General features: G+C 37.3%; 1 protein-coding gene across 10 annotated transcripts in view; it reads left to right on the forward strand.

Annotated features, from left to right (window-relative positions):
• Positions 1 to 13,176, forward strand: part of Rps6ka6 (ribosomal protein S6 kinase A6) — a 146,462-nt gene that overhangs the window by 43,207 nt on the left and 90,079 nt on the right. The window contains exons 1-3 of one of the 10 annotated variants that reach the window (XM_078034590.1): positions 6,345 to 6,390; positions 6,790 to 6,858; positions 8,506 to 8,615. The exons of 2 other annotated variants lie outside the window; for them this stretch is intronic. In XM_078034590.1, coding sequence (XP_077890716.1) covers positions 8,535 to 8,615 — 81 coding nt within the window. In that variant the 5' untranslated portion in view covers positions 6,345 to 6,390; positions 6,790 to 6,858; positions 8,506 to 8,534. Of the gene's footprint in view, positions 1 to 5,813; positions 5,836 to 6,180; positions 6,391 to 6,488; positions 6,859 to 8,505; positions 8,616 to 13,176 lie in introns of those variants that run through there. 7 more of the 10 variants (XM_005328833.5, XM_040282649.2, XM_040282659.2 and 4 more) reach the window with 7 other exon arrangements.

The following is a 13,176-nucleotide window of genomic DNA, read 5'->3' on the forward strand; positions in this document are numbered from 1 at the left end:
TCATATTTCACACTCCCTTAGTGAGGGCAAGATGAGTCAGTCAACATTTTTCACTTAAATTACATGAACACCCACTTTCACCTCTGACCCTGGTCATCTACTATGTGCCATTTGTTACAGGGTAAAAAAAAAAGTCATTATGGAGCTTTTCAGTATATCCTGTTCCTAGTCCTGGAAACACTCAGAACACATGTTCTAATGGTGGTGTAGTGGATATCATCATATTTTATGATGAAAAATATTTTGCATAGGCACATAGGTAATTTCAGGCCAAAAACATCCTGAAGACTGAAGAGAAAGCATAAACCTCTGATGTGTATAATTTGCAGAACACTGAGAATTTTAATTTTTTCCTTAATATTTGCTTTTGTGTTTATGTAAGATGTTATAATTTTCACCAATAGTTCAAGTGTCTTCTTGGCTAGTAGAAGTGAGGTCTAAAAGGCCCTCTTTACTAATAGTTTAAAATAAGACAATGTATCTCTGATATAGCTTATATAGAATAAATAAGCAATTAAGCTTCACAGAATTAATTCTTACCAATTTTTGTATCACCCCACAGCTTTAACACAAAGTCTTATTAGAGTATGAAGGGTTGTTTGTCCATACAACATATTTATTGAACTCCAACCAAATGCTATAAATGCAGAGCTTTTTAAATTAATTCAATATATCAAAAAGTTCAAATTCTTGCTGCTAAGGAAATATTAAGGAGTACTTAAATAAGGATATGAAAAATATGTTGTAGAAGAATGAAAGAATGTGTGACTAGTTCTCTGCAGGGGATGAGTGGAGGGAGGGTGTGGAGAGGGAATGATAAGATCAGAGAGGCTTCACAGAGCATCAAGTGGGGTAAAGGATTTGGCATCAGGTAGATCTGGTTTTTAATTCAACATTTCCCATTTAATAGTTTTGAGGTCTTAGAGAAAATCACTGAACATTTCCCAGACTCAGTTTCCTTGTCTGTAAAATACAGATAATATATTTTTACAAGGGCTAAATTAATTTATGAAGATCATATGCTTGGAAAATAATAAACTCTTAATAAATAGTAGTTGTTTGTATTGATTGCTATTAAGAGTAAATTTTATGGGCTGGGTAGCATGCTCGCCTGGCATGCGTTTGGCCCGGGTTCGATCCTCAGCACCACATACAAACAAAGATGTTGTGTCTGCCGAAAACTAAAAAAAAAAAATATTAAAAAATTCTCTCTCTCTCTCTCTCTCTCTCTCTCTCTCTCTCTCTCTCTCTCTCTCTGTCTCTCCCCTCCCTCTTTTAAAAAAAGAGTAAATTTTATAAGTATGCCTGGGAAAGAGAAGAGGCAATAATATGTATATAGATTTTACTGAAGTACATGGTGATAGATAGTGAAGATGAAGCTGCAAAGACAGTTAGAAGCAGATGGTGAAACATTTGTATTCAGAGCTAAGGAGTTTCAGAGATAATGGAGATATGGAGCATTTTGGTCATTGGGTTGACAGTGGGGAGAATGGATTTATATGCAAGAGAGTATAAATTGAGAATTAGAAAGACCAGTTAAGAGAATGTGTCTGTCATTAGCTCAGGTAAGTATCGGAAGAGGTGATTTGAGGAAATGGCAATGGGTATGGAGCAGGCATTTAAAAATATTTGAGATGAAGTTAAAAAGACTTGATAACTCATTGAAAGTTGTCATAAACAGAAGTCTGGTATACTATAGATTTGAGGAAGGATATTTTATCATTTTTAATAAGGGAGAGATGTATGCATTGTTATGTACTAATGAAGAGGTTTTTAGGGCTGGGGTTGTGGTTCTGAGGTAGAGTGCTCACTTAGCATGTGTGAGGCACTGGGTTTGATTCTCAGCACCACATAAAAATAAAATATATTGTGTCCATCTATAACAAAAAATAAATACTTTAAAAAGAGGAGGTTTTAAAGCTAGTTATAGTCCTCATTTATTCCACCTGAAAACAATATTCATTCATGTGTCATTGAAGGTATTACTTTTGATTATTGTGTTCTGTTTTACAAAGTATATGTGCTATATTATCTTTTGAAAGCACCAAATTCTGAATTCCAAAATACATATGACTTCAAGAATTTTGGAGATTGTGGATTGATAAAACATACAAGAGGTTAAATAATAAAATATTTAAAATAACAACTAAAATAGTAACAGTAAAAATATCTAAAATCAGTACTTGAAAATTTGCTAGTACTTGGGTCATGGTGTTTCTTTTGGCTGCCCTGCAGATAGGCAGGTACTCAGTCTTAGATCCCTAGGGCCAGAGGTAGATGAGGTGGGAGTATTTTCCTGTCATGTCCAGGAATTAACAAAAGCCAGAATGTTTGTAAAAACCAAGTTCTTTAGAGAGTACTATCAAAATCAGGGAAACTAAGCCCAGTCATCAAAGGGTTAGAGATGACTTATAAAGGAAAAGAGTCACTGGAAAAGAAACAGGAATTAAGGCTAGGGTAAGGGTCCTGGAGAATTGTCACAAACAATGATGATAGATCTGCAACTTGTGGGGCATAAAGTTGATCACACTAATTAAAACTTAAGAGTTGGAATGAATTAGTATGGACAATTGGTGCTAGGACAGTAAGTCTGGAAGGGAACTTTAATAAGTTCATTTACTCCTAACCTTCTCCCTATTTTACAAATGAGTATCCTGAAGATCAATAATATTTTTTCCAATATCTAGGTGGTGGTTGAGCCACAACATAAAACAAGGAATCAAGTTGCCTATCTTATGTTGTTTCTACTACCACAGGGAGAGAGTATTTCAGTTTGTCAGGAATGACTTTTCAGGGAATATGAGATATGAATTGAGTGACTATTACTATTGTAATTTTTAAAAAATCATTTGAATAATCACTTTATTTATTTGTTTGTTTTTATATGTTTTTTATATTGGGATTGAACTCAGAGGCTCTTTACCACTGAGCTTCATCCACAATCCCTTTTATTTTTTGTTTGGAGACAGATACTCACTAAGTTGCTTAGGATCTTGCTAAGTTGGTGAGGTTGCTCTTGAACTCATCATCCTCTTCCCTCAGCCTCCTGAGTTTCTGGGATTAAAGGTGTGAGACACCTTGCCTTGCTGACTACAGTAATTTGCTAACACTTAATTCCCCATAAATATCTGAATGCATTTTTGTGTGTATTTTTTGTGTAACCCAATACCAAGGGCAGCCTTGATTTTGGCAATCTCCAGATCACCTAGGCAGTGTTTTGTACATAGTATGGTGGTGAACTTAGTAAGCTTCTCAGATCCAATTACCATTTTTAAAGGGTGTATGGTTAGGGAACCTTTAAATTCTCATTATCCTGTGATTTAGATGTGTTTCTCTATTTACTAGGATATAATAATTGTCATAAACACTGGTTTTAATTATTTAAGGATTACAAAGGCATAGGCATACGGATTTAAACTTTCCATGGAATATATCTCTTTTTGTAGAAGTATCTGAATCTATATCAAAAATAGATATAGATATTTTGATGAAAATAAAAAATAGCAATTAAACATTTGAAAATAATCATTTAATATTCACAGTTTGTATGGAAAGCATTGAATAATACATATTATTTGCCTTTGGGTAGTTTAGAGGATTTAGTAAGAGTTTGCATTTTTCTTTTTTTTTTTTAAAGAGAGAGTGAGAGACAGAGAGAGAGAGAGAGAATTTTTTAATGTTTATTTATTTTTTTAGTGTTTGGCGGACATAACATCTTTGTTTGTATGTGATGCTGAGGATCGAACCCAGGCCGCACGCATGCCAGGCGAGCGTGCTACTGCTTGAGCCACATCCCCAGCCTGAATTTTTCTTTTTTCAAAAAATTTTATAGGTGTATAATAATTATACGTAATAGTGGGTTTCATTGTGGAACACTTGTACATTCACATAAAATAGTTCGATCAATTCCTTATCCCAGTACCTTCCCTTGCCCTTCCCTCCTTCCTTCCCCTGACCACCTTCTTCTACCTTATTGTTCTCCCTTAAATCTAAAGAGAATGATGAATGAACACATATGAAAGTTTGTTTATTTGCTGCTGGATATTGAACCCAAAGCTTTGTACATGCAAAGCATGCACACACTTGACCACTGAACTGTACCCCCAGTCCCTAGATTCAATTTTATGTATGAAGCAAAGGTGAATATATTAATTCTGGGGAAGTTTCACAATATATGTGATATAGTGTATTTATCAAAAGTACATGAAAATAGCAATAAAACAAATTTATTCAGAAAACACTTTCCAAGTCCCATTATGTTCCAGATATGCTCTGAGGAAAATAATTTTGAGATGAAAAATCAGAGTGACGGGGAAAGATTTATGGGGGTGGTGTTTTAGATAGGATGATTATGGAAGGATACTCTGAAGTGAGAAATAATCAGTAAACTAGGTTAATGGGGGCAGATCATTAATTGATTTGGTTAAAACTAGGGGAGGAACATATTGGGGTCAAATCAAGAGTCAGGTTTGAATAGGTTAAATTTGAGATATACAAGTACAGATGTTGAATAGACAATTGCAGGCAGGAGTCATGACTTTAAGAATGAGTAATCCATGGGTCTATATGGGATGTGGGGATACCTGGAATTCTGGGGAAGACAGAGGTCATGGATTGAGTCTGAAATTACAACAGTAAGAGATTGGAAAGATGAGGGATGGCCCAGCAAAGAAGACTGAGAAGAAATCTCCGATGATGTAGAAGCAAAACAAGAACTGTTTGTTTTGGAGGCCAGGTGAAGAAAATATTTAAAGAAAAGGGTAGTCTTGAACTGTATTAGATGCTAGCAAGTGGTCAACCAAGGTAAAGTCAAAACAGCATGCTTTCTGCTGGTGGGAATGATTCAATAGAAAGAAGAAAATAGATGATGTGGAAGATGATGTGTGTGTTTGTGTGTGTGTGTGTGTGGGGGGGGGGTGCTTGGTGGTGGTTCCAGAACTAAGCCTTTGAGTAAGCAATAGGGGAATAGACTCAGCTCAAAAGGATTAGCCTTAGTTAAAACACTGTCACTTCTGCCAAACAAATTTATTTGCCGGTATGCACTCACAAACCCATTTTCAAATTTCCATTTTCATATTCCCATTACTTTAAAATCTTTCACTTTTACAGAACCTATCTCTAAAGCTCGCCTTTTTCTCTGGATTTTAAGCAGAATAAATGGGAGAGAACTGTTGGTGATTCTTGTTCGTAATTAACTGCCAACCTCTGTAGCTTGTTTTGCTTTCTTAGCTCTTGAGGCCAGATGGTGAAATAAATGGAGGGCATAGTTCAGTGTTCTCTGCAAGCACAACACAACTGTAAGTGTAGAAGGGGGAAGGAGTGGTGTGAGTTTTATGCAGAATGTTAGAAACCTCTCCAAGGTACTGAGCTAGCTTAGGAGTTGTTGCAGTTGCTCTTTTAAGTCTCTTTTAAGTGTCAAAGGTTTGGAATAACTGTTTTTTTTTGTTTTGAAGTCTGAAATGTTTTGATGAGTGGTTTTGATCATCCATTACCTATGTAAAAGACCATACTTTATTTATCTCCGTAATATCACTACTGAGGACTTCAGTGTGAGGCTCACAGGAGCAAAGCAGTAAAGCTTGTTTTGGAGAAGATAGAAGAATTACAATTACTATCACTAAAGATCCAGTATTCTCAGAGCGGGTCGAGGGAGGGTTAGCATCATACACCCTGTCTTCATCGCCACAAGGAGAGTTCAATAAATAGTGTGTGTGTGTGTGTGTGTGTGTGCGCGCGCGCGCACTCACACACACACACACACACTGGAAACATTCTGTTATCAGTAACGTGAAGGCATGTATCCAGAGGATCTTGAAGAGGGACAAGGAGGTGTGGGTAAGGATCACAGGTATTCTAATTTCTTTTAAATCCATTCTCTCCTGCTTCTACCTTCTGGAAGGCTAGCGTCTACTGGAGTAAAATCCCCGCCCTAGTATTTGTCACTAAGTACTGAAATGGGCGTGGTTCTGCATATAGGACACCTGTTTTTCGTGAACCCCGCAAGTAGGTACTCCTGGAATCCTCCTCTAGCACTGACTAATCAAGCGCTCCGGAGGGTCCCCCAGTACCCACATTCTTTTTTGGGAATCCTCCCGCCAGCAAGGCTGCTCTGTAGTTCTAAGAGGGCCTGCTGAGCATGTGTAAAGAGCGCCGCGCATGCTCCGTGAAGTGGGCAGGTTTACCGAGGCGCTAGCAGTGGCTTTTACTACTCTTCACCCGCCTCCCTCGCCTAGCACGCCCCCCTCCCCTCTTTCCCACCCCCACCACGCGGTCCCCCGCATTCACCCCGCCCCTCTTTCCCACCCCCCTCACCCCAGTCTGGGGAATCTCCATTGACGTTCGGGTGACGCCGCCGTGCTGCCGCCGTGGGGGGTTCCAGGCGCCGCACAGGTAACGCCGCCGCTGCCGCCATATTGACAGAGCCCGGAGCGGGGAGGGGGCCTGAGGAAGGGGGTTAGCTGGGGGTTTTGGGGGGGGGGGTGGTCACCGTCAAGCGGCCGTCGCGCCGGCGGCAGTGGTGCGCAAGAGCCAAGCGGCAGCTCTTGGAGAGGCAGCACAGAGTTGTCTTCTCTATGGGAGCAGCAGTGTGCGGCGGAGACCCCCGGGTCCCAGCCTCTGAGGGACCCCGCTGCGAGGGCAGCGGTCGCTGAAGGCGGGGCTGGGGGTCACAGCGGAGACGGCGGTGGCAGCAGCGGGCCAGTTCAATAGACAGGATGCACTGCCGCGCTGGCGGTCCGCAGCTCCTGTTCGAGTGCTCCTGAAAGCGCGATGCTACCAATCCCTCCTCAGGAAGAGCCCTGGGACCAAGACATGGAGGTGTTCGGTGGCGGCGGCGGCGGCGGCACGAACAGTGGCGAGGTTAGTGTGGTGGCCAAGATAGCCTGGAGCCAACTACCCTAGTTGCTACAGGACCCTAGTTGGGGGCCAAGAGAGAAAGGGCGTGGGGGAAGAGAGCGGGGCTCCCAGGCAAGCCCCTTTGAGGCTGCAGGGCGGTGGAGCACGCGTTGTCCCAGTTGTGCCTTCCCTGGGGAGCGGGTGGGGATGAGGCGGCGGGCTCCTGTGTAGAGTGCAGCCCCAGCTGGGCCTCGGAAACGCCTGTCTCACTGGCTATACTGGAGTTGTTGTGACTAAGTTTCTCCACTTTCCAACCCGAAGTAAGACTGGGGGACGCCGGGGGTGCAGTGCCTGACTTGGCGCGTCCCTCTTTCTCTTATGAGCTGGGTTTGCTTGCTGGGAAGACTTCAGGGGACCTCTGCGGACTGCTTACGACTCGCTTTTAAACCCTGGGAGCTTTAGAACCCAGTACAACAAAAACACCAAGGTGACAAAGTTACCCTGGGGACATTTCTGCAGAGGGACGAGAGTTTCTTCATAACTTAGCTTTCTCGTTTTTTTTTTTTTTTTGTTTGGTTTTTTTGTGTGTGTGTGGCTTGTTATTATTTTTTCACCTCAAGTAGAGATGATCAGTTGGCAGGGTTTATCTACATTCACGTGAAGTTCTGCTGCCTCTTCTCACGTCCCCTTATTTTGCTGCCCTTTTCCTTCTCTCCTTTGCTTTTCCCCATTCTCAGTCCCCGCCCCGTTGGTCTGTAAAGGAAGACTTAAAGTGAACCCTAGCCAGCCTTTATAAGATGAATCTTTAGTAAGACTTAAGGAGGTTCAACCAAAATTTTGGTTCGCCTCTCTTCCCGCTTCTCTTCTGAAACTGTTCTGTTTGGGCTTTGGTCAGCAGTGCCGTGAGAAATTAGATGTGCACAAGTACTTTGTTGTTATAAAAAGCGGGCAACATTTAAATATAAAAAAAACATGTCTATCACAACAGAACATCAGATCCTTTTCTGGTAAATAATCAACAGCATATTACTCTGGAAGAAGTCACTATACACCTCCTAAAAATAGTTGACAAATGCCGAATTGATTACTAGTAGGCTATTTTAAGGTAAAACTTGCACTCCTGTACATCTCAAGGGTGCAACTTTGTCTTCAAGTACTTGCTCCATCTTTAAAAAAACACTTTGGACAGTTGTATGATTTTCTTATGGTTATCTTCTTCTGTTTTGCTTTCCTTAATTTTTTTTTTGCAACTAAACGAGTTAGATTACATATTAGAATAACATGCAACAAGAAATATGGTGGAAATAAAATCAGAAGTACCCTGAAGTTGAACCCTTTATATTTTTTAGGAAATATTTTACTAGTGAACTAGGCTGTACCAACATATGGTTTAACATTCTTCATCTCTTATGACTAGTATATACTAAACAAAGAGGGGCCTAATTTCTAGACTCTTCAAGAGTACATAAAACTATTTGTTTTATTTCATGTGTGTAATCTATTGATATAGTCACAGACATTTTGTTGATAACAAGTTAAATGCTATAATATAAGGATGGAATGGGAGGTGGGGAGCCATTTGCATGTGTACTATTTATTATTTTAGCTAATTTTGAATGTAGTATGTTTTAAATTGTAATTACCACATATGGTTTTTTTTATTGTTTGCAGTATGTTTTAGGTATTGTAGAGATTTAACAATGGGTCTCTCTACCTCAGCAATTTGGAAAAATACTCAAGTGGAAATTGTTAATCCCTATGAAGTAAAACGAAAGGTGAAGGTAATGTGGTGAAGGTAGTATTTCTGCCTTCTTTGTCTAAAACAATTAAGATTGGTTAAATTTAGCCTTGTTGGTGACTTAATTAAAATAGGTGAAAATTTAATGCTACATTTGAACAGATACACTTAGTACTTAGAAGACTTTTTGCTTTTAATGATATTCTGTTGATAAGAAGGAAATAATTTTACTTCCTAGAATATATATTTAATTTCATGTTGATGTTGGCTTTAGAAATGCTTGCTTCAAGTATGAACTTTACAACCTATAACTATTAGTTTTTAGGACTAAGGTGCTTTTATTATATAATATGCATATTTTAAATGTGGTAGAATTCTGAAAGAAAATGTAGGTAAGAATAGGTTAAATTTAATGTCAAAGGAAATAATTTCTGTCACTTTCTCTGTGTGTGTTGAATCCTGGTAAGATCAAATATTATAGACACTACAATATATTTTGGTATCTCTTTCAGTGTTATCTTTTACCTATCTTACTTGTATGGGCAATTGTTAACCATTGACTTGCCATTCAGAAGTTTGTATATTTGCTGTTTGAGACTCTTAAAATGTTTTTGCACAAGAAAAACTTATTATGAATAGTTACATTTTTAGATCAGGGCATAATAGAAGAAGCAGGCATAATGATGAAAAGCCTAACCACTGTTTGAAAATTTATCCTTTGGTAAAATGTGTCAAGGTTTTAAATAAGAAGTACTTTGGTTCCAGTGAAAGATGGCAATGGGTTTGAGAAAGTGAAATATGGGCTTCATGGTTTCTGAGAAGAGAGTTCTTGGAAGAGGGGACATAGATTAAGTGAGAACTCTGGTTTTCAGAGCTAAGGTACTATCTCAATTAGGTCTACTGGGAATAGGAACTTCAAAGGTTATCCCCCTGACTCAGGAAGCTAGTTTTAGCTTTTGCCTGGATTCTGTCAGGATCACTGTATTACTTGAGATGGGGTGAGTATATGTCATTAGTGGGCTGTTTATGAAGTACAGACTATTTGAGTAATGTGAACTTTATACAAATTAGTTTCATGAGCATTAGAGTTTATGTACTTATTTTTAAAAAATTTTTTGGTGAGGGAGTGCCTGTTTCTTTAAAGAGTAGTTGATTGTAGGGTTTTAAAATTGCATATCATATAATATTAAACTCCTGCTTTTATATTATTTCTTTAACAATACTGCTTTTGTTTAAGGAAGTTAGTTTTAATAGTAATATTATGTCACTGATAATACAATTTGAGATTAAAGTTACAAACTTTAAAAATTTAACTAGGATAGCAACTCTTTTCCAGATTGGGGAAAAAAAAAACTGAAAGTTTAATTTTATGTGACCTGGTAGTAATAGAGCAGAGAACATGTTCTTTGGAGGCAGATAAATCTGTTCCAAGCTTACTCCCATACTAGCTGTGGGATCCAGTGTATAGCTCTCTGAACTTCAGTTTCTTTATCTGTAAATGGGAGAAAAATATCTTCAAAAGTTTTAAGTAAAGGGAATGCAGTGTAAGTTTTTATACACTTAGCAAGGTGTTTTGCACATGGTAGGTCTCCATTAACAATAGGTCCTTGTCTTTCCCCACTAAACTATGAATTTTTTTCACTTATATTAAAATCCTTGGGATTTAGATATCCCCAGGATCCCTCACTAATGGAGAGTTTTTTTTAAAAGACCTTCTTCATAAATATGACCACTTCATCTAAATATATTGGAGCTCCTATTCTGCACATTTGTAATCACAAATAGGGTGATTCAGGAATAAAATATGAGGTTATATTTAGGAAAACTTTGAGGAATATGGATAAACAATTTCATTATTATAACTGAGCAATAAAGTGTTTCATTGATTCTTTTTTTTAATTTCTATTTGGAACTCTTGTTATAGTAGGAATCATTTAATTCATTGTATTTATTGAATATAGGCAATGCAGTACAGAGTTATAATGTGAAATGCCATTACATTACGATATATCATTATATCACAAAATCCCACCCTGCTCCTACAGGTTTAAATTCAGGTGAGCTAGGCAGGATTGTGTATAAATTATTATCATAAAGACACAAAACCATCAATAATTGAGTTAGAATAATGGGAGTGGTTTAGAATGAATCTGTTAAAGCCTTGTGAAGGAAATGGAATTTGAGGGCATTATGGAGTAGTAATATTTTGACAGAGATTGAAGGAACATATTTCAGGTAAATGGGAAACAATATAAGCAAAAGCAGAGAGGTGTTCTTGGAAGAAGGAAATATGTGTAATATTGTTCATATATGTGATATTGTGAGAATACAAATTTGTGGCGTAGAAGTGGTGATATGGTGCAAAATGAGATAAGAAATGTAAAGACGACACCCAGATTTATGGAACTTTTAAAGCCAGTTAAGTGTTCAGTTATGTCTTATAATTGGGAGCTATTGAAGGTTTTTGAGGACATGAGTGACATTATCAAATTTGTGCATTGAAAAATAACTAATGATAGTGTGGAGGATGAATTGTAGTAGGGGAGATACTAAAGGTGGGGAATACCAGCTATGAGGTTATTGTATTAATGGAAATAGTAGTGAAATTTTTGAACTAGAATGGAAGGGTAGAACTATGAACAAGAGGAAAGACTTGGCAGAGGTAGACTAACTACAATTTAGTAACTGATTATATGTTGGGGAATAAGAGGGAATAATATATAACAGATTCGAAGTGTGGTGATAGGAATTAATTTAATTTAACGTATATTTAATATGTGTCTGTCATTATGTTTGTACTAGCCACTAGATTAATAAAATGATAAATAGATCTTTGTAGCATAGTAAGATAAAAAACCAATGTAAACTTCCCTCCTCTTTAATATTGTCTTGTGCAATAGCAGATCATTCAATAAAGATTTCTGGTCATGCTTGGCATGCTTAAAATCTTTTCTATTAAAGGAGAATGTACTTATTACTAGCTAGAAAATTTTCATGTTTTTTTTCCTTCTAATCAGCCATGGGTATAGAGTGTTGTTTAGAGTACATGGGTATAGAAGTGACTAGTTCTTCTTTCTGGAATGTGAAAAAGAGAACAGGGACATCTATATTTCTTGTACGATTTTACTAGGTTTACTAAAAGCCATCAAATTCGTCCAAGTCTGTCTTTCTTTAAGGTAGTCTTGTCTGGAAATATTCAGGTCACTTCCTCTAGGGCAGGGCCTCTGTATTATACTATCTTGTATATTTCATCAAGAGAGCTAATCATTACTTCCATCTGTGGTACAGTTGCTTTCTTAGACCATATTATTTCAAAATTACCCTTCTCATAGTCTTTTTCATCTGTAATTTCAAGAAGGAAATCAGCATTTTAAAAATTTTCTTATAATTGTTTCCTTGGTTGGTGATATTACCCTATTTAGCAGCAGTTCTCCAGAGTTGGTAAGCATATGGAATGTAGAGGTAAGCCTTTCAGTACTTTGTAAGAATTTGTCATATAATGTTTACTCATTTATGTTATTCCTAAGGATTATATACTGTTCTTGCTAATAATTTTTCTTTTCTTGGTGAACTTTATTCTCTTTTTTTTTTTGTTTTTAGATGGGAAAAGAGTTGGACAGGAAGGAGATTTAGAGCCAAATGTCATCTGGCTTTTGTAGATGATAGAGAGATTGTCTGAATTATCCTGAAGGCATTCTTTGTGACTGATTTTACTGATAGATTTTAACCTGTATTCATACATTTGAAGTAGTTGGTGCTGCTATATATGAGATATAGAGAGTGAATGTATGTATTACTTAATGTCTTGCTTCATTTCATTAAGTGTTTGGTATAGGAAACAAAATCAGATAACAAATGCTTGATATTTAGGGTGTAAGGGATAAGATAAAGTGATAAATGTATGCAAAGGGTGGAAAATGGATGTGCAGTATGAAATAGAACGTAAGTAACTAGGTTCTAGGGGGTTTACTAAATGTTTAAATATAGTTGTTATAAATTTGGCTTTGAATTTCCTTGGGCAAGTATTGGGTTAGTATTTCTCAACTCTGGATGTATGTTAAATTAACCTGGGAGTTCAAAAAATTACTCATGCCATTGCTTAATTCAAAAATGCTCAAATTAACTGATATGGAGGGGTCCTTGAACATCATTCCCCACAATTCCCCATAATTTTGATGTATAGCCAGAGTAAAGAAACCACAACTGTAGGCCAAAGCCAAAAGAGAAATCATGTAGCTCTCATTATTGAGCAAAAAGAAAAAAAACATCAGTTTCTCAGCTAGCAATTAGGAAAGTAAATTTGTATGTTTTATTATGTTGTTGTTTTAAGATATGACTGGGGCCAAAAGAGGTTTTTGAGCTGTCTTGTATGCTCATGCTTTTAGTTAGAAGAATTTGCTTTTCTGTAAGAGTAAAAATAAAATACTAGTGTCCTAATAATTTTGATCTGGTTCAGCCCCCAAGTTAGCAGGTTAAATAAACTGTGTACCTCATTATTAGCTAAGTAAGGGGCTAGTTAACATTTTAAATAATAAATATTACATTAACTCTCTAAACAAAAATCCCAAAGGCCATGTGTAATTATCATTATTTTAGAACTTATC

Source organism: Ictidomys tridecemlineatus, chromosome X, assembly GCF_052094955.1.
Source record: "Ictidomys tridecemlineatus isolate mIctTri1 chromosome X, mIctTri1.hap1, whole genome shotgun sequence".
Lineage (NCBI taxonomy): Eukaryota > Metazoa > Chordata > Mammalia > Rodentia > Sciuridae > Ictidomys > Ictidomys tridecemlineatus.